This window comes from Ambystoma mexicanum, chromosome 3p (genome assembly GCF_040938575.1).
Source record: "Ambystoma mexicanum isolate Mex_15411 chromosome 3p, UKY_AmexF1_1, whole genome shotgun sequence".
Taxonomy (NCBI): Eukaryota; Metazoa; Chordata; class Amphibia; order Caudata; family Ambystomatidae; genus Ambystoma; species Ambystoma mexicanum.
In genome coordinates, this window is record NC_090925.1 from 946,752,762 (window position 1) to 946,773,816 (window position 21,055).

At 48.1% G+C, this 21,055-nt stretch overlaps 1 protein-coding gene across 1 annotated transcript in view; it reads left to right on the top strand.

Annotated features, from left to right (window-relative positions):
• Positions 1–208: 208 nt before the first annotated feature.
• EDEM2 (ER degradation enhancing alpha-mannosidase like protein 2) overlaps positions 209–21,055 on the top strand; it is a 411,530-nt gene continuing 390,683 nt past the window's right edge. The window contains exon 1 of the mRNA XM_069652257.1: positions 209–874. Within this exon, the coding sequence (XP_069508358.1) occupies positions 768–874 (107 nt within the window). The 5' untranslated portion in view covers positions 209–767. The remainder of the gene's footprint in view (positions 875–21,055) is intronic.

The window sequence follows — 21,055 nt, forward strand, 5'->3', positions numbered from 1 at the left end:
ACCCTCTCCTGTTCACTGCGAGTTTGCAAGAGTTGACCATGAGACGAGCATCGTGTACTCCACAGTTTAAAGCACCGACACAATCGCGATTCGGGTCCAATCGATCGCCATCCAATCTCATCTCTCACGTGCCCTCTGGGGCTCCTTTTATTGGCAGCCAATCATGGTCATATGCCATACATTCTTCTAGCCCACAAGACAGTAGTGTATCATACCCACCAATCAGGGAGCTGCATATCAATGACAACGCATAGCAGCCAATCGGCAGGGAACTGTACGTCATCTTCAGGAAGTGTGTACTTCCAGGAAGCCCAGCCTACGTCTTGTGAAGTCTGAATCGATGTGCGAGTTTGAGGACTTTCCTGCAGTTGTGTGTGTCACCAGTTCCTGTCTGACACCTCACCCCGCCGCTCACTAGCCTTGTAATGCTGACGGCGCGTTGCTCTTTCTGTGTTTTGAGGGAAGAGTGCTTGCTGTTAACGGCTGTTTGTGTTTCGGGCTTTGCACTGTCCTGTCTGTGAAGGGAACTTTATACACTTTTTGCTTACTTTAATCGGTGCTTCGTGCACCGCTACCCTCCTCAACTGGTGGTTTATTCTGAGTGGGCTGGGTGACCTTTAATTGTGCGGATTGTACTGTCTTTGTGATGTGAAGGCTGCGCTGGCGCATAGTTGGTGGTGTCTGTCTACTTTCCATAGTGTTGTGCTCTTCCTCGTCGTGCCCTATGCTCGACTCAGCTCCCCATTCTGCCTCTTTCCTGTACTCCCATGCTTGGGTACTTTTATCCAGTATATCTGTGTGTCTTCAGTGTCCTGCTGACCGGTCATCATGTCAAAGGTGGCCAACGCACTGGGCCGGACATGGTGCAGTACAGGTGAGTGCAGTGGTTCTTCTTGATATGTCATTTATAACCCGCTGGTACACAAGTGTTTCTAGTAATATTAGGGAGGTGGGCGCAAGGTGTGTGTCTGAAATGATTACAAAATATGTGCACAGTGCCTTCGTAACTTTCATTGCAAAGCTCGGTTTGCAGGATGTATCTATACACAATCACGCCCCTTCATTCCTCATACCAAGATTTCCGCAGAGCACTCTCCGCGGCGCCTCCCCTACCCACCAAAAATCGCATTTTGATTTATTTGCCTTCCTCTAAGAAGAGAGAATCGTGGCTCACAGTCGTCGTTACCTTGAGTGATGTAAGGCAATCCGACCTAAGGCACGCAGTGTCAATATTAGAATATATGGAGCAGCACTAGTCTTCGTGATTTGGAGATGAACTTGAGAGCTCGCCTTCAGTTTGTCTTTGGTTTGAATGTAAGCAGTTTAATGGGCGATTTACGACCGTGAGATGGCTGTGGACACAGCATTAACTTGGTGACTGCACCTTGTCTCAACAAGGTTCAGGCTTTTACTAATTAGAAACACAAGGAGTGCCTGAAGTTAGGTGCTGTGTGAAATAATGACTACAAGCAGCTAAACTAGTGCATTTTCATGTACTGTTTCTTTCAGGCTTGATACGTTTAAAACCTAGGTGTAGGCTAGATTACTTTTTATGCTGGTATTTGTTTTCCATTCTATATGGGGAAAATAAAGTTATGATCTTACTGTTTTACTCAACATGTTAATATCATTTTTGTCCAGTTGGTGTGATATGATTTTTGCATTCTAGTAAATGGGGTGTTTTTCTGTTGTTTTTTAAAAAGCCTGTCTCTTGACTGCCATGGCTTTGCCCCTAGCAATGATATACCGGGATTTGAGTGTTTGTGCCTGTGAGGGAAGTAAATACAGCAAGTGGGCTATGCTTGAAATGAATTCTGCTGAGATGTAAGGTTTTTACAGTGTGGTTCTGGTATCACATAGTGTTCCATTACCACTGGACAAAAGGCTTGGTGAAGGGAGTACTTGCACACGTTTTTCTTCAGAAAGCCAGTTTTGCTGCTGCTGCAGCCCCACAACGAAGGATACTGCCCCTACCTCTTTAGTGCCATACTTTTTACAATGGTCACCAATATGAAACCACTGAATTGTGTAAAGACTTGATAAAGTATTACAACAAGCGCGCAAACACATGTCAGCAAAAATTGCTTTCTGAACCAAAAATAATTGTCATGCAAAAGGACCCTAGAGTCTTCTTTTTTACCCATGTTGGGGTTTTGCCCAGGATTACAGTTTGATCTTTAGGGCATTTGAGTATCTAGTTTGCAATGTAGGTGTCAGATTACATCTCCCTTTCAATCTTTAGTTTACCTGCATACGATGCGTTTTGCAAAGCAGTCTTACAAAAATAAAACTAGTACTCCGTGCTTTTTTAGGAAGTAAAAAATAGTTTCTTCCTGTGGGTGAAAACAGTTGGACAGGATCCAATGTGGTTCCAATTTTTTGCTGTTATCTGTAGGGCTGCCTCGTAGTACTACATTTTTAATAAAGCTGGCTTTGCAAAGCGGAAAGCCACATGGTGAATCGAAAACGATATATATCAGACTTTTTTTATTATCTGTAGATGATGGCTCTACCAGCCATCTTGTTGACCTATACCAGCTGTTTAAGGGTTTATCTGGCAAAACAAGAGGTGGTGACTGGAAGGTTTAGAATTAATCTTTATCTCTGGCATTGCTTAAGGCAACCCTCCAGACCATTTTTCTTCACCTGCCAAGCCATTAAAAAAGGGGAACAATCTTATGCAAATCCCGCTTGGTCCCACCCCAAAAGAGGCGGTCCAGCCCACACTGCTTGGTCACATTAATTCTGCACATGTTTTGTCCCCCGAAGAGGGGTTTGGGGGGGGTACCTGGGCATATGATCGCAGTTGCTGAACAATGATAATGGTTCCTTTTTAATGAACAGCACTCTTTCATTGCTGGTTTGGTGTCTTTTTCCTATGAAAGAATACTTGAAGTCAGGACTGTGCAGCACTCTGTTATTCCCTCAAGGCCACAAAATCATCAGCTAACTGCAGTGCCTGATGTGGCTTGTGAACAAGGCTGTGAAGCCTGCAGAGTTCACTTCATTGTCAGTTCACTATCCTCCCACTGGGCATAAGTGCACTTTTGGCAGTACGTCTCACTGGATTGTCACTAGTAAGAGTGTCAGAAGGATTTCTGAGACACGTAGTCTAGTGGAGGGCTACTGAACTAAATGGGGCAGACTACAAAAGTCTTGACAGTTCTTTGTTTTGAATGAATCATCTACATTCGCCACACATTTTAAATCCTTTGGATGTGTCTGTACAGTACTGCTTGAGTCAAGTGTCTTTCTGACATGTAGTACGAAGTTAGGAAGAGGGTATTCTGGGACACACTGTGCTGGCTCTTCAGTTTTAAGTTAATATTGTAGGGTTGTAAGACCTGATTTGAGGCATAGTGCAATCTGATACCTGCAATCCTTTGGTGGAGTCACTGTACTCGCTAAAACGGTATGTATTCTTATGTAATATATGAAAGATATGAAATCAATTGTTTGCTTTGCTCTTGAAATTCTAATTTGTCCTGTATTTTCTTATAAGCACCAAATCTGTGAACCATGTATCCATTAGGAAGGCGCAATCTTGATCCTTGTGTTGGATTTTCGTTTGAGAACAAGCAGCAGGGAAAATCAAATAAAGCTTGTTTCTCATCACTCCAGTTTAGATAATTTTGAAAACATTGTTCACCATTTGGGAGCACCATTTGAGGAAACTTCGGCTATCACCATCTCTTGGCAGATTGCTCGCCTTAATCTGGACCTTCTTTAACAAGAAAGTCAATTTCACCATCTGTAAAAATCTCTCTCCACGTTCCTGGATCAGTAGAAATGTCTAAGGCCATTTTCTTTGATTGTACAGCAGCACCCTCTATGTTAATACATTCTGCTGTTTCAACATTTGTGAGGATGGGATCGAAATTTCGTTGATTGGGGTCAATGGAAGGCCATGAGTTGAACATTTCAAAGTCCTCTTGATCTTCAAATGCATGTTATTTTACTTACTGACTTGGCTTGGGAGATGGGTGCCTTCTTTGTTATACCAAATTCAAATCTAGTTTTTTGTTCTGTTATGGTCTTTTTCACGTTTCAATTTTCTTTTTGTCTTTTGACAGATCGACCTTAATGTTCTTCCAGTGTTACGTACACGACCCATACCCTCCCTTGCAAACCATTCTACCTAAAAGGCAAAATAAAATAGCTTAAAAAAAATTATATAGTTATTTTTTGTTGTTGTTAACTTTGTTTATAGCCATTGCAATACACATATTCAACACATTGCCCAGATAATCGGCGCCTCTCCCCATTCAGTTCGACCATATGAACCACATATATTTACTAACTTTACAAAGCAATGCTGGTAAACGCAATAAGGTGTACGCAACATTGTGTGCACCAATCCAAAATGGAAGTAGATCTTTAAAGTAAAATAGTAATCCAGACTTTGAGGAAGTACATCTTTTGCTATATAGATGTTGCAGTATTGACTAAGAGACTCTGCATCTCTGTATGCTATAGTTGATCATTCAGTCATTGAACACAGCAACTAATTCAAAAGCAGTCCAGTTTAGACCGCTGCACGCAGTTTCCTTTTTTTTCAGGAAGGAATCAACAAACCACTATATACTAGTATTATTAGTCCTCAGCATTATTATTATTATTTTTTTAATGCAGTTTTTTGATCCAAAGAGACTGGAATTTAAGTGTAACGGACCTGGAGACCATAGTTTCACCCTCAAAAAAATCTTTTACATTTTAAATTCTTATTGCTTTGTTAACTAGGCAAAACGAACCTTTCGGACACTGTTTCTAAGCTCGGTAAAATAGGTGTTTTTTTTATTTATTTATTTTTTATTGTCTTTATTATTTTCGATAAACAACAATTAAGTAACATAACTTCAACATTCCCCCCCCCCCCCTTCCCTCCCTGGGGACACGTGCTTTAGTGCAGGGATTACATTATGCATTAAAGATATCTGAGATCTTATGTTGTGTGGGCACCACTGATCCATATAGACTGATTGGAGATACTCCAGGACTCCGCCCCATTCCTTTGCAAACCTGTCTCTCGTTCCCTGGATTGTGTGTGTGATTTTTTCCATCGCCATCTGGGCCCAGACTCTTTGGAGCCATGCGAAAATCAGCGGGGTGTCTTTTTTTTTTTCCAACTATGGGCAATTGTTGTCCATGCCGCTATAAGGAGACCCATAAGACTTCTCCATTGTGATTTATTATACCTTCTTGCCATGTCGTCTCTTATTCCACACAACCAGACACCCTCTCCTAGTTGTCCCACCTCTGGAAATATTTTGCCCATTTCTCCCTTAACTTCTTCCCAGAAAGGCCTTATACCTTTACAAGTCCACCAGATGTGTTTCCAGGTTCCCACCTCTCCACATTCCCTCGAGCATAAGCTTGATGTTTTCGGGAACATTGTGTGGAGTCTCTCTGGGGTGTAGTGCCACTGTATTACTATTTTTATCCACATTTCTCTTGTTTGAGCAGATCTGGTCATTTTTGGAATGAGAGTCCAGAGGTCCTCCTATTGTTTCCTTGTTGGTTCCCACCCCAGAGTGCTGTTCCATTTAATCATATATGACCACTTAATTTCTTTATCCTGTGTATTCATAAAGGAATATAAAGTAGAAACCCATTTCTTTGCCCCTGCGCTCGTCGTAACGTATTTCTCAAATGGGGTGAGCGTTCTCGTTGCTGCCTTCGTTTATATCCGGGGATCTCAGCCAATGTTTGAGTTGTTTGTGTCTTTATTTCTCCCGAGTGGAGCGTGCTGCGAATGGGAGGCAGGATTCATATGACCTAATTTCATTGTTTATGAACATTTCCCCAATTTGCGTTATTCCTTCCTCCTCCCAACAATCGTATGCCCCCTGCTCCATCCCCAGAGGGAACTGCGGGTTTCTACAAATGGGGGTGAATGGGCCTAGTGTGGTGGTCATTATGCCCCTTAGAGTTTGCGTGTCCCACGCCTCCATCGTTGTTTTCATTATTTCGCTTATCCCTATGTTGGGGTGTCTGTGCTGTTTCTGTTTCCAGAGTAGTTCCACTAATGGGGTTCTTGCCACTGCTCTGTCCTGTGCTGCCCAAATCGGTTGTGGATTATCGCCTAGCCACTCCCGTAGTACCTTTAACTGTGCCGCTTGATAGTATTTCTGGAAGTGAGGGAGCGCCAGGCCCCCCTCCCTGGTTGGTGTGGACATGACCGCTCTAGCCAGTCTTGGCGTTTTCCCCTTCCACACAAAGGCTGAGATTACCCGGGACAGTGTTTTAAAGAATACTCTGGGTACCCCTACCGGGAGGGCCTGACAAGAATAGAGAAGTTTTGGTAGGATGGTCATCTTTACCGCTTGGATCCTGCCCCACCACGATATCGGCAAAGGGTTCCATCTCTCCATATCCCTACGAATGCTCATGAGGAGCTGCGGGAAGTTTTTACCATAGAGCTGTTCCACCCTGTGTGTGAGTGTAATTCCAGATATTTGATGCCATCCTCTACTATCTTGAGATTTAGTGCCTTAGCTTCTCTGACAATCTCCCCCTGTCTCCCGCCAAAATTAGAATTTCCGATTTATTTCTATTAATTTTTAAGCCTGCGATGGTCCCAAATACTTCTAGCTCCCCCACAGCTGCCGCCAGTGTTCGGCTCGGTTCTTCTAGTGCCAGCAGCATATCATCTGCATATGCGGTTACCTTGTGTTGTATGCCTGCCATGTCTATCCCTTTAATATGTGTAGCTTCTCTTAATTTAAGAAGTAGGGGTTCTAAAAAGATAGCGTATAACAGCGGGGAGAGCGGGCATCCCTGCTTTGTTCCACGGGCTATGTGTACCGTTTCCGTTACCTCCCCGTTAACGGCCACTCTGCAAGTTGGGGCGATATAGTTCGCTCTTATTCTTGCAATGAAGTTCTCCCCAAATCCCATGGAGTGGAGTGTTTTAAAGAGCATGGACCACTCCACCCGATCAAAGGCTTTTTCCGCATCTACTGCGAGTAGGATAGCCGGGTTCTGCTTTATACCAATTTTTTCAACCAAATTAATTATCCTTCTCAGATTGTCGTGAGTTTGTCTTCCTGGGATAAAGCCCGACTGGTCCATATGTATTAGCTTCGGGAGTAGAGGGGAGAGCCTGGTGGCTAAGATTTTCGTGTAGATTTTTGCATCGATGTTTATTAGGGAGATATGTCTATATGAAGCCGGATATATAGGGTCCTTTCCTGGTTTGTGAAATACTAGGACCTTCGCCTCGTTCATTGTGGGTGTCACAGTGCCACTATCTTTAAATGAGTTTAGGAGCTTGGTCAGGACTGGAATCAGGAGATTCGCATATTTTTTATAAAAGGGGGCCGTGAAGCCATCCGGGCCTGGGGCTTTATTCATTGGGAGGTTATTTATTGCTATTTTGACTTCCTCATCTTTAATTGGGTCCTCCAAGGTCTGCCTGTCTGCTTCTGAGATTTGTGGGAAGGTGAGGGATTTCAGATATGTGTCCTGTGCGTCTGCATGTGGGTGGTCAGTGGAATAGAGCTCCTGATAGTATTCTCTGAACGCTTCCCCTATGTCTTGTGTACGCGTGTGAAGTTCCCCTGTCGTGGATGTGATGCATTTGATCGTGGTGTCTTTCTGTTTTGCGCTTAGTTGTCTCGCTAGCAACCTATCTGCTTTGTTTGCTTTTATGTAGTACCTTTGTCTTAGGTAAAGTAGGCTCCTTTCTGCACCTTTTGTGCGTAGCATTTCAAGTTGACCTTGGGTATGTCTAAGCGTCTTCTTCAGGTCTCTAGAGGGCTGTACCACGGTTTTCCCTTGTAGTTCTGTTGATCTTTCCAGTTCCTTTTCCCACATTGCCCTCTGCTTCTCCTTTGTGATTTTCAGTGTCATTATCTTCCCGCGGATCGCCGCTTTAAACGCCTCCCAGACCGTACTCATAGAGACCTCCCCCGTGTCATTCTGAGTGAAATATTCTTCAATCATTTCCCTTATGGATTCCCCCGTAACCGGATCCCGGATAATGTCCTCCGGCAACCTCCATTTCCACAGCCCTTGAGGTTTCCCCGGGAGTTTCACCTCAAGCCACAGGGGTGCATGGTCTGAAAGTGCAATTGCCCCTTTTTCCAGCCCCTAGATCTTGCCCATAAGCCCAACTGAAACCCAAAAATAGTCGATTCTTGACATAGTGTTATGTACATGTGAAAAGAATGTAAACCCTCTTTGCTCCCCCTTCAATTCCCTCCACACATCTTTCAGGGCAAGTTGGTCCATCTGTTGCTTGAGGCGTTTCGACGGTGCCCCGTGGCTGTGTGCACAACCCGTGCTCCTGTCCAGTTGTGGGTCCCATGCCATATTCAGGTCGCCCCCCAGTATCACCTCCCCCCTTGCGAAGGATTCAAGTTTTCCCAGGGTGTCTCTCAAAAAACCATCTTGTCCCACATTGGGCGCGTATACTGACGCGATAGTGAGCCGCTGCCCCTCCAATACCACGTTAGCAAACACAAACCTTCCCTCCTTATCTACCAAGGTGTCCTCCAGTTTTGCGTCCCTTCCATCCCTCCCTGCAATAAGGACCCCCGATCTTTTTTCAGTCGTGGTGGCATGGGCCCAAATTTTATATCCCCTTATACGGATTTTCTGTTTGTCCCTTGTTCTTATGTGGGTTTCCTGTAGGAGCAGGAGCTCCGCCCCTTCCCTTTTGAGGAATTTCTCCAACTTTACCCTTTTCGTGGGGTGGTTCATCCCCCTTATGTTATAAGTAACTATGCGGATTTTCCCCATTCTGTGAGGCAAATGTTCATTGTGGTTGTCGTCCCTATCTTTGCCACTATGCTGATTTTGTGTCCCCCTTCTCCTTGTCCCTTTCCCCTGAACTCTCCCCCCAACAATTAACCATAAACCAAACAATATGCCCCCGAGCAGGGCGAGGGTCCCTAGTGTAGCGAGGGCGTTGCGCCCAGTGCTCCCTGCCCTTCAACCTCTCGGGGGAAATTTTGGTGGGGGATCCTAAACCCCACATTACTGATTGTTCTTACCGGATTCCAAGCATGGTGGCCCGTCCCGGGCCGCCGACTCTGCCTCTTATGGAACGGTCCTTATTCTCACCTTCCCCCTCGTTGTTGTCTTCCGTGGGTGCCTCTTGGAGGTCCCCGCATTCCTCTTCTCTGAGTCCGATCACAACATTTTCCTAAGGCCTTCTCTTCCTGTGTTTGGCCTTTTTTGTTTGATTGTTTCCCATCCTTTAGGTCTTCTCCTTTGCTCCCCACTGGGCCTCGCTTGTTCCGCTTCCTCCCCCTCGTCCTGGAGCCCCATTATGTTGAGGCCCTCTTCCCAGGAGGTTACTCTTCGCTGTTTCCCCTCCCAAGTGAAGATCATCCCAAATGGGAAGGTCCACTTGTACCGGATTTCCTTTGCCACCAGAGCCTTGACGAGTGGGGCCATCGCTCTTCTTTTTTGCAGTGTAATCTGGGCCAGGTCCTGGTATAGTAGAATTTCTTGTCCATTCATCCTGATGTGATCCATTTCTCTGGCCTTCCTCAGTATCTGCTCTTTTTGTGGGTATGAGGATAGTGCCACCAAGACGTCTCGTGGTCTTTCCCCCGGTGCTCCGGATCTTTTTGGTCCTACCCTGTGGACCCTGTCTACTCCGATTATATCTGTATCCGGGGCGTCCAGAATGTCTCTAAACACCTCCGTCACCGCAGTCTTTAGATCTTTGTCCAGCACTGATTCTGCCATATTTTTGATGCGGATGTTGGATTGCCTGGAGCGGTTCTCCAAGTCCTCGCATTGTATCTCCAGGTTATGGGTAAGTCTCACCAGGTGTTCCTGAGTTTTGCTTGCCTGCTGCGTTTCCTCTTCCACTCCCTGGACCGTTCTCTCCAATATGTCTGTTCTCTCCTCCAATTTCGCCACATCCACCATGAGGTCCTGAACCGCCTGTTTTCATGTCGTTTTTCATCGTCGTGAATTGTTCCTGAACTGTCGACATGAATTTTTCTTGCAGATCCTGGAACCATGCTTGCATGTCATCCTTCTTGTTTTTTGCCCTTGACCTGTTCCGTTAGCTTGCCTGGGCAAGCTTGGGCTCCTGAATTGCCCCTGTGATCTGTAATATGTTCCCTCTGAGACCCTCACTCTGCTGTGCTGCTGGTGATTCTGGATCTCTCCCGCCGGTGGAGTTAGCGTCTGGTGGGGCCTGCTTGGAGAGGCCTTTCCCCTATGTGTGTTACTCCCTTCATTCCCGTCGCGCCAGCCAAGGGGCTCCGTGCAGGTCTCACAGATTTGGTTGGGTCTCTCTCCTCCCTGTTGTTGTGTCCCCCCAGTCTCTGGGCCTTATCCGCTTTCGCACCTTTCTTACTGCCGCCGGGTTCGTTCCTCCAGGCCCCTCCGCGGGCCATCGATTCTGTGCCCCTTCTTGTGAGTCGGTTGCTGTTCCGTTTGTGTGCTGTGGGGTTCAGAGGGAGACCTCGCGCCCCAAGGCCAGCGCACACCTCTCAGGCTCCTGGGGTGGGCCTCCACTTTCTTTCAGCGCTGTGTGCGTGTTGTCCCCGGTGGCTGCGTATGTGTCTGCTGCTCCACACTCTTTGGCGCCGTATCCCTTGTGTCGCCTCGCGTATTGTTAGGGGGCCTGCGCTCCGAGTGTCCGGTGCCGGGTGTCAACACCTGTGCTCTTCTGCGGGTTACCGGCTCAGGCGCCCCCTGCTTTGCGAGGCTATTGGTCACTGGCTGGCACCGAGGAGTTCCCGGGCCTCATTCCTCCGGGCGCTGCGTTCGCCTTCGGGGAGATTCCCTGCCTGTATTCCTATCTCCGGCCTCCTCTGTGCCGAGTGCGCACTTTCCCTGCTGGATGTGGATGCCTCCACATATGCCGTTTGCGTGCCTGGTACCTGGTGGCTCCCCCGGGATTGGGGGAGGGGCAGATGCGCCCGCTCCATGGTCCTCTGATGCCGCCTCGTTCTGTTTCTGTCACCGGTGGAAGAGGGCCCCGGCGGCCCGCCTGGGGGAGGGTGCCCGTCCCTGCCGCAGCGCCTCCTCCTCCTCGCTTGCGTTCGTGGCGAGGCCTCGGCTCGTTGCTGATGCCGGCTCGGCTGGCGTGGTTTCCCGATGGGGGATGGGCGATCGCCGTCGCCGTCGGTTCCCCGGCTTCCCCTGCTCCGTTTCAGCCCAGTTTTCGAGTCGGAGGCTTCAGGAGGTGAGGGGGAGGTGATCCGCTTGGTGGATTTCCACGTTCCGCTGCTTTGAGGTGCTTATTTTGGCGGCCCGGGGAGAGCGCGGTTTAGACGCGACTCAGCACCCCGGCGGCCATCTTGGAATCCCAAAAAAAATAGGTGTTTTTACTACCAAATCTGATGGTACTGTATGAACCTCAGAAGGGCGAAGGGCTGATTGGTTCAGCCGAGGTTTGAACTTGAAAAGTGCACGCTTGTCAGAGTTGACCTTTTTAACTCGCTAAGCTATCCCATAGCGACACAGTCGCACATGTTGTTTGAACTGTTCAGTTAAAAATAAAAATTAAGTTATCTATGATATGATATGGCATTTGTAACGCGCCTATACACAAGTGTTTCAAGGCGCGACGAGGCAGGAACAAGGGGAGACAGACAACGATCCTACTAGGCCAGGTGTCATTCAGATCGCGCGTGCATGGGTAGGGGGGGGGAACGGGAAAAGTGCAAGGGGGAAGGGAGAGGGGGAAGTGCAGTACAGGGTTAGTAATGAACAAGATAAATAATAAGGGCCAGCTGGTGGCAAGTGCAAGATGAGTGCAGAAGTGCTGGGAAGGGGGGTTGTAGGGATACAGAGACAGTCCCGCAGTGCAGGGGTTGCAAGGAAGGCAGTGCAGAGGAGAGTGGCTGGACCAAGGACCGAGATTGGTGAGTGGCCCAGTTGCTGATTCAGTACAGTTTCAGTGATTTAGCAGGGGAGAGAAAGCAGAAGCAAAGAGGAAGGTTTTGAGGTGCTTCCGGAACCAGAGATGGTTCTCCTCAAGTTTCAGGGAGGCAGGAAGGCTGTTCCAGAGGGAGGCTCCTGCTGCGGAGAGAGATCTCCCCCCAACTCGTTGCTTGGAGAAGCGGCTGACCCTGAGGGAGTTGAAGGGGGAAGAGCCAAGTGCTCGAGAAGGAAGATATTTAGGAAGGGAGAGTTGAAGGTATTTTGGCCCTAGGCCCCAGAAGGCCTTGTGGACAATGCAGAGGGTTTTGAACTTAATCCTCGCAGCCACAGGGAGCCAGTGAAGCGATTTCAGTCCTGGAGAGATACAGTCCCTGGGCTTGAGGCCAAGGACAAGTCTAGCAATCCTGTTCTGGATGAGTTGCAGAGGGTGGAGAGTAGAGGCAGGCAGATTTAGATAGAGGCTGTTACAGTAGTCCAGTTTCGAGAGAACCAGGGCTCTGGAGACGGTGAGCTTCTGGGGGAAGGCGAGGAAAGGAAGGATACCTTTGAGGAGGTGCAGCTGGTAGTGTGACTTCTTAGAAACGTCAGAAATGTGAGGAGAGAAGGAGAGTGTGGAGTCGAAGATAACCCGAGGTTTTTTGCCTTGCAGGTAGGAGCCGGAAGAGGGCCAAGAGAGGCCGTGCTGATGAGTAGAATCTCGGTTTTACTGGCATTAAGGCAGAGGCCGTTGGTGGCACACCATTCCTGGATAGCAGAAAGACAGTCAGAGATGAGGGAAGGAGAAGAGGAGGCCGAGGGTAGCCTGAAAATGTGCTGGGTATCATCCGCATAGCACTGAAAGTTGGGGCAGAGAGCAGCGATGCAGTTGGCGAGAAGTGCCAGATACTGGTTGAACAGCCAGGGAGAGAGGTTAGAACCCTGGGGGACACCACAGGTAGAGAAGAAGATGTCAGACAGGAAAGACCCCAGTTGGACCTGGGAGGGCCGATTTGAGAGGAAAGAGGTCAGCCAAGCCAGAGCCAGACCAGTGATACCCAGGTTATCACGGAGACGGTTGAGCAGGATGGTATGGTTGACAGTATCAAAGGCAGAAGAGAGATCAAGTAAAATGAGAACACATGGAATGTTAGAGTCAAGGGTTGAGAGCAGGTCCTCACGGATGTTCAGGAGAGCAGTTTCCGTGCTTCTGGCAGCTCTGAAGCCAGACTGATGGTCGTGAAGGCTACCAACAGATTCAGCATGGAGATTAAGCTGGGAGATGGCAAGTTTCTCCAGGAGCTTGCCAAGGAAAGTAGTGATAGAGATAGGGCGATAGTTAGCTGGGCAGGACGGGTCGGAAGAGGGTTTCTTAAGAAGGGGGTGCACAAGGGAGTGCTTGAGAGGGGATGGGAAGACTCCAGAGGCGAAGGAGTGATTGCAGAAGTCAGCAAGGGCAGGAGCCAAGGAGTCGATGTGGTCCTTAATAGTTTTGGAGCAGCAGGGGTGGACCTGTGCTGACGAGACTTTCATAGATCGGACTTGTCTCGAAACCTCATCAGCAGAAAAAAGGGGAAAGGCAGAGAAGGAGAGAGGAGGGGTGGCTGCAGAAGGGCCAGAGGATGGGTAGGGAATAGAGGGGGGGAGGTGATGGGAGGAGAGTGAGGACAGGATGTCCTGAGTTTTAGAAATGAAGTGAGAGGCCCGTGCCGTACAGAGGGCCTGGGAGGGGACAGGAGAGGTAGAGACTGCAGCAGGGTTGGCCAGCTCCTTGCAGATTTTAAAGAGTTCAGCCGAATTGTTAGATGCCGCAGTGATGCGGGCTTGGATAAGGGCTCTCTTCTTGGTGAGAACAGAGTGCCGGTATTGCCTTTGGAGCAGGCAACAGGCCAGTTTGTCAGAGGATGAACATGAAGCACGTCATTTCCTCTCTGCCACCCTGCACAAGCGTTTAAGGGTGACTAGATCCGAGTCATACCAGGAGTTACATTTGGCTTTGGGCTTCAGGCGGATTCTCATGACAGGGGCAAGGATATCAAGAGTATCAGATATAGCAGAGTAGAGAGTGGAGAGGGCTGTGTCGGGGTGAGAGTCAGCCGAGGGGGGAAGAGGGGGCGAGAAGGTGGCAGCGAAAGCCTCAACTGACACGCGCTTCATGGGTCGGATGACGGAGAAGGAAGATGGCAGTGAGGAGGGTGGCTTTGCCTGTGGGGTAGGGAGGGTGAGGTGGGAGGAGAGGAGAAAGTGATCACTCCAGGAGAGAGGAGTGGAGAGAGGGACAGAGAGGGGAAGGTCAGAAGAGATCAGAGCATCAAGAGTGTGCCCAGCAGAATGGGTCGGCCCGGACGGGAGAATAGAGAGTGAGAGAGAGTCGCAGAGGTTGCGAAAGACTCCAGAGGGGGAACAGGATGCATCCAGGTGGATGTTGAAGTCTCCAAGAAAGAGGAGTTGAGTGGTTGAGGACAGGAGTGAGGAGGAGAGGTCCGCCCACTCGGAGAGGAAGGAGGAAAATTGACCAGGTGGCCCATAGATAGTAGCCACGGTAAGGGGATGGCTAGGAGAGAGGGAGAGTCGGCAGACAAGACATTCAAAAGAGGAGTAGGTCTGCGTGGGAATAGCAGTGGCAGGAATCCACTCGGGGAAGATAAGGGCCACAGCCCCCCCAGCACGGTTGTGCCTGGGCACGGAGAGGATCTTGTAGCCGTCGGGTAGGAGTGTGTCAAAGCTGGTGACAGAGCTGGCCGTGAACCATGTCTCAGTGAGACCAATTATGTCAAGGTCCAGTTCCTCAAGAAGGCGGCAGATATCAGAGGAATGTTTGAAGGCAGAGCGAGAGTTAAGAGTGGCAATGTGGAGAAGGTTGCCGTCTTTGAAGGACTTCCGGGGAGGGGTACAGATCAGAGGTACGCCCTGCGTAGGAGAAGGAGCAGCACAGGAGGGGGCAGGGAGGGAGGGTAGAGGCAAGGTAGCCGAGGACAGAGGCGGGGGGACAGCAGGAGAGGAAAGGAAGTTGATGAGGCGCGGGAAGCGTCTATCAAAGGGGAGAAGGTTGGCCTGAGGGCCTTAGACCAAGATGGTCCCATTAGCGTAGACATTAATGATGGCCTTAGAGGAGTGGAAGGAGGCCAAGAGGACGTTCCAGCGGGGTCCATAGGTCAGGAGAAGGCACGAAAAAGAGGCTGTCAGTGAGAGTTTCCTTAGAGGAGGCACTGGTGTAGGTGTCAGCGATAGGTAGGCCTGGGTTGGAGACTGGGTTGGAGACCAGGATGTCCTTTTTAAACATTTTCCTACCAGAATTAGTGAGGAGAGCAGGATAGTCAATGGAGAAGCAGTTAGAAAAGATAGGTGAGATAGAGAGCACCATGAGAAAGCTGGGAGTGGTGGGGGGGGGGGGGTAGGACAAGCACGAGCGTACAGGAAGAGAGCAGCAAGCCCTAGTTTACCACAAATTCAGAACACCGTGAACACAGTAATGCATATCAGGTTAGTCAAGCAGGTTAGAGAGCAGGATAGTCGATAGAAAAAGCAGTTGGAGAAGATGGGAGGGATAGAGAGCACCATAGAGTAGGTGGGAGAGGAGACAGGTGGAGGTACAGGAGGAGGACAATAGCAGGGAATAGGCAGACGATGGAGCAAGTGGCAGGCAGATTGCGTAATAGGACACGATGAAGACACTCAGGCTTAGAGTTAACACAAGGACAGTTATGCCAGGAGAGAAGACACACCTAAGTTTGAGAATCCTGGAAAGGGGGAAAAAGGCTTGGGTTTCACAAGCAATTTAAATATTGAGACCGTGCATATTCTACTAGGCGGACACACCTAAGTTTGAGAATCCTGGAAAGGGGGAAAAAGGCCTAGGTTTCACAAGCAATTTAAATACTGAGACAGTCTATATTATGAATTGAAATGATGCAAAGAATAGACAGGAGGACACAACCTAGTTGGTGGGTCAGTAGGGGGAGCAGGAAGGCAGGGTGGCCTGGACCAGTGGGCAGGGTGAACAGGCGTCCCCTGCGGACACCTGCAGACACAAACCAGGAGCCGCCTAAAGGGAGCCGCCCTTTGCCTAGAGGGGCCTTAGCCGAGAGGGGGCTGCCGGGCAGGGGCTGCCCTGGGGAAGACTGGGATAAGGGCACGATAGACCAATCAGGAGGGGGTTGGGCGTGCAGGGAGGCGGGCGGGAGGAGGGAAGAGAGAGAGGGAAAGCGGAAGGGGAACAGGGACCACGGCACACGGGCCGTTTAGAAAACACAAACAGTAGCCCAAACACAAGCAATATTTGAAAAATCTACCACTCTATCCTGCCTACTTCAGTCTTTTTTTAATACAAAATGTAACATTATCACATTTACAAGTGAGCTATGTCGTATTCCTCATGCTTCTAAGCACTGTAATAATAGATATTATATGATATGATTGGTAATTTATAACGCGCTTAATACCCAGAGGTTTCTAAGTGCGGACCCGGGAACTGAACCTGTGGTCCTCCGTGACGTTTTGCTTCCAAGGCGAGCACGTTGCCCCTGAGCCATCCTCCCGTGACTTATTACATTGATGAAGTAACCCCAACAGTCAAGGCAGTTCCAAATGCCATAGTATGCACATTTAAGGAGAAATAGAGGGTTAAATAACTTGACCCCAATAGCTGGCTTTTATAGATTTATTTTTTATGTGCATTCGACTGTGAACTGGAATGTACTGTGGGAAATGTTAGCCAATTTACAGATTCCCCCCAAACCCCCCCCCCCCCCCCCAATATCCTTTCCCAATCCAAATACTTTACGAATTGAATACGGCAGCAGTCCAATTAGGGCAGAATGGGGAGGTGACATGGGCTGTCCTCAAGCAGTGAGTCTTGACCATTTGATTTAGAGGGAGGCTGCAGATTTTATGTAAATTATTTTCAGTTCAGAACCCCGAATTGTGGGCCAATTAAGTGCCATGATAAAATGAGCGAAGATGGGAAGAGAGGCTGGTACTTAACCGAGCTGTTGGCACTCTCTGTGACACAGTACATGTTGCCGTTTGTGTTGGACTGCAGTAGTTGTGTTGGAGTAGATGGTCGGAAAGATGACTGGTGAGGCTTTTCTCTTTCTTGTGTTAAACACGTGTTTGTGACACTCCTATTCACTGGAAAATCCGGGCTTTTCCATCGTTGAAGCCCCCCGCCCTCTTCATTTATGCCCCATGCCCCTGATTTACTGGATTTTCGCTTGATGGTCATTAATTTTTTTTTCTACAGCAGTTAGTCAATAAAAACTGTTAAAAAGAGATGCTTTCTTGGAAAATTATTTTTTCCGAACTCAAAAGAAAGATTGACCATTTAAGTGATCTGTATACAATATTAAGGCACAGAGCTCTCAGGTTTTCTGTGGCCAAGCGTGAGGCTTCCAGTCCTGTTTTTTAATAGAATTTTGGGACTTGTAGTTTTCAAAATTTCAATTGGGGAACAAAAAAACAGAAATCCCAGAATCCAAAAGGGTGGGAACACTATGCGGGATGGCCTTCTCATGCATGGCTATGGCAGGGTTCCAAATCAAGATTCGATGAACGGGAGCTAAAACCAGCTAGCTCCTGGTTATCTGGAGTCACCTAGACCATGGGTGACGCAGGCGGCAAGGCCAAGGAGAGAGACCCGACACAGGAATCCTTTTTGGAAAACATTTGGCAGCAGGCATTTACAAAATGCAACAGCAGTAAATGCATGTCATCAAAACCTATTCAACATCCCCCAAACATATCTCCCCATGCCCAAACAGTCCTGGAGGAATGAGGAGACCTCAGTGAACCGACCAAATCCCCTCTGACCCATTTTCCATGCCCCTGTGCACCTACAGGTTAGGCACTGCTCAGTGAGCGCCTGCCATAACTAATTTGCCATATATGACTAAGTCTCAGCCCCCAACTAGGAGGAAAATCCCTCTACCAGTATCCCCCCAAATGTTTGGGACCAGTATACATTCACTACAAAGCTAGACCTACCGCTGACGGGTTAGCCCTATCCACACCGTCCTATCTCAGAATTTCGGGTGGGTGGAAGGAAAAACACAGACCTAGGCTACAGCCCTCCTTGCCACCGAGTCTCGGTTGCACCTGGCGAGTGGGAGCACCGTTTCTCCCTCTTTTAATTTTGTGCAAAAGAACCTGCTCGCCTGAAGACTTCCGGCAGCACCAAATAATGACGTCGCTCGGTGCTGGTTCTCTTCCACTACCACCGTCCCGCTCCGTACCTCTCAAAAGTGCTGCCCCAACATTTTGCCAGGCCTTGCTGGCAGGAGCGAGTACACAGCAAATCTAACTTCCACTTGAGATGCACAAAACATTTTAACCCTGTAAGATCCATGATATTTAAATGTGTCCTTAGTGTGTCCGCCTTCGTTTACTTTCTCAAAGTTATTGACACATGCATGTTTGTAAGATAAGAAAACCCTTGTTCTAGTGAGCCAAAAGTAGCTCCTGGTAACTTGGTTTTAAGTTAACCATGGTCACCCTAAGGTAGAAGTCGGAGCAAATTAGCTCCTAGCGTAGTCGAGGTGCAGAGTCAGTCTGCATCAGTCCGCATCGGGCCGTAGGGGAGAAATGACTGCTAACGCTGGCCCTGTTACCATGCGAAAGACTTTACAACATCGCCGGATGCTGAATCCCTGATCCGCAATTAAAGCCTCTATGGTTGCCAAGGTCATCAAGGTAAGCGAACAACCAGTTTTACTGCTTCCTTTGAACGAAGTAACTATCCTCGTACCTGTGGTCAGCTCTAGATGCCTAACAAGCGTTAGGACGCCTGTTAATGAAATCGACTCTTCTCCCTGAGCTCGTAAGTGGAAATGCCGGCAAAGAGACTGAAATTGTGCTGGAGCCTGGGGCGAAGCCTATCGCGTCCAAAACAAATGCTTTACTTATCTTATTTGGATTGGCTCCGGTACCCTCTGGTATCCTGTTCCAACTGGATTGACGTCTCCTACAAGTCTCGAAGCTCCTGACGTCTTCTATTCACCGTTCGACGTCACAGATTCTGAACTAATGGAGGTGACTGATATCAATTGTTCCGCCCAAGAAAAAACAATTTCAAATGAACAAAACCGTTAGTTGTCATCTTCTAACCTTAGTTTGAGACCTCTATTAACCGAGTCAAAATCTGCCAGTGCTTTCGTTAGCAACGACACTCTTCCAAAAAAAGCGACCGATATCTTGACCGTCTTGTCTTAGACCAATTTTGAAAATACCGACCATGCCGTTACCGTTGATGTTGATGCTGAGGCCGATACTCAAACAACTCTTATTCCAAGTGCGTCCACAGACCCTGCAGGTCATCAAATTCTACATGACCCACAAAACCCATATAGGTGTCACACTTCAACAACGAATAATGAGGAAAGAAAAGACCAACTAACACTAGCACCAAAGCAAACTGATGGTGCACAAGTTGCTGAAGAGGAGACTCAAAGCTTATGCTCTGATTCAACGTCACGTGATGCTCGTTTGATGGCGCAGTTAACTACAGACTTTTTGTTGCAAAAAAGAAGCTAAGTGCGCATTACAAGTCCACTCTTACCAACAAAAGATGCCCAGATACTGCATCAAAAGTTGATCCCAAAGAGTCTGACATAAGGAACGTGGAAGGACCGTCCTACCACCTTTGGAGGTCAAAAGGACTTTCGGATGGGTCAAGACCGCATTTCAATTCAAAGCCTGACCCCGCGGACGAACAAATCACAAAGAAGTCTTCGAGTAAGGGCTGGTCTTGTCCCTGTTACTGTTTAACCATCTAGGTGTTTCTAAAGTAAATGCCAGCACTCCACTCTTGAACGAGGAAAAATTTACATTCTGTAAGGAATTCGGCAAACCAGTCGACTGGTTATGTCTCACTAATTGGTGACCAGCAGACAGAAGCTGCAAATGTCTCTCTGTTTGCAACTGACCGTCCACCTGAGCTTGGCTCAAAGTCCAGCCTTTCCGCAGCAGCCTCAACCCAAATTCATAACAGTGTCTTAGCTGCTTCATCGCTGGCCATGATCCCTTTCGTAAAACTATATGAATCCCTTAATGAGGCAATTAAGGACCAGACCGCGATGGTTTTGAACCTAATGACGAAAATGGAAAAAATTGATTCCTTTAAGACGTTCTCCAAAATCAGATCTCAAGGGAAGACGATCTGACTACTAGTTGGCAGGAGCGCTTATGTGATTTGGCAGCCCGACACCACTGTCAAAATGACACCCTGTCCAAGGGCTTGCTTGAAGCCGTAAAATGGATGCGTCACAGTGTTGCCACCGCTTCTCAAATAGTTGCGCCATACCCATTGTACAACAGGGTCAGCAGGCTTTTTGACTGACCCAGCAAGCACAATTGATGGACTCTCAAAAGCATCAAATCCTCCAGCAAGGACGCACCATCTGTCTAGTGACGCCACTGCTCCATCTATTGTCACATTTAAAAGAAAGTGTCCCTCAAAGTCACGAATCCCCTTCATCCATGTAAAAGAAAGGCTTGCCTATTACTGGCAGTTTGAGTACCGATTCTATTTCAATCGGCAGTACTCAAAACAAAGGCGTTCTTGAAAATGGCTCAAACGACGACTTGGAGTCTCAATCTGACAAGATCGATACCTAAAGTAGTAAGCAGGCAGCCTGAGCCACTGCTTGAGCTTTACCAGCCTCGTTTGGCATATTCTTTGGTGCTGCCAAATCAGTCTCGAACATCTTGAAGGAAACGTTCCCAGTTACAACCAATGCACTCAAGCCCAATGTTACGACCACTTCAAATGGGTTACAACCTTTAAGAACGAAGCTAGGTCATTCTAATGCAAAGAAATTTATCAGGAACTTGTCTTCACCTACCAAACCTGGTCTATTTAAACGCCCAGGCAGTACAAAATTGACACACGTAAAGACGGCCTCAAACAGGGACTTACCTGACAACAGTCAGGAGCCAACAAATGTACTCCCCAATAAACGGATAAGGGTAGACTCCGATATTGAAAGTGCCTCCTCCTCACCCTCTGCAGGAGCGATAAACTTGTGTGATTTATCAACCTATTCACACCAGGAGGACTCTTTAAGTGCTAGTCGAGTCAGCATTGAAGACATCACACAAAAAAAAGCCTCTCTGATTTTGCGAAGCCGCTCGGAAAGTCGCTTGTCGTTCAGTGATCGAGCGATGGGTCAACATAATGCTGTATGTGACAAAGGACTCCCAGGGGCAAGTGAACCCAAGCCAGCCCCCG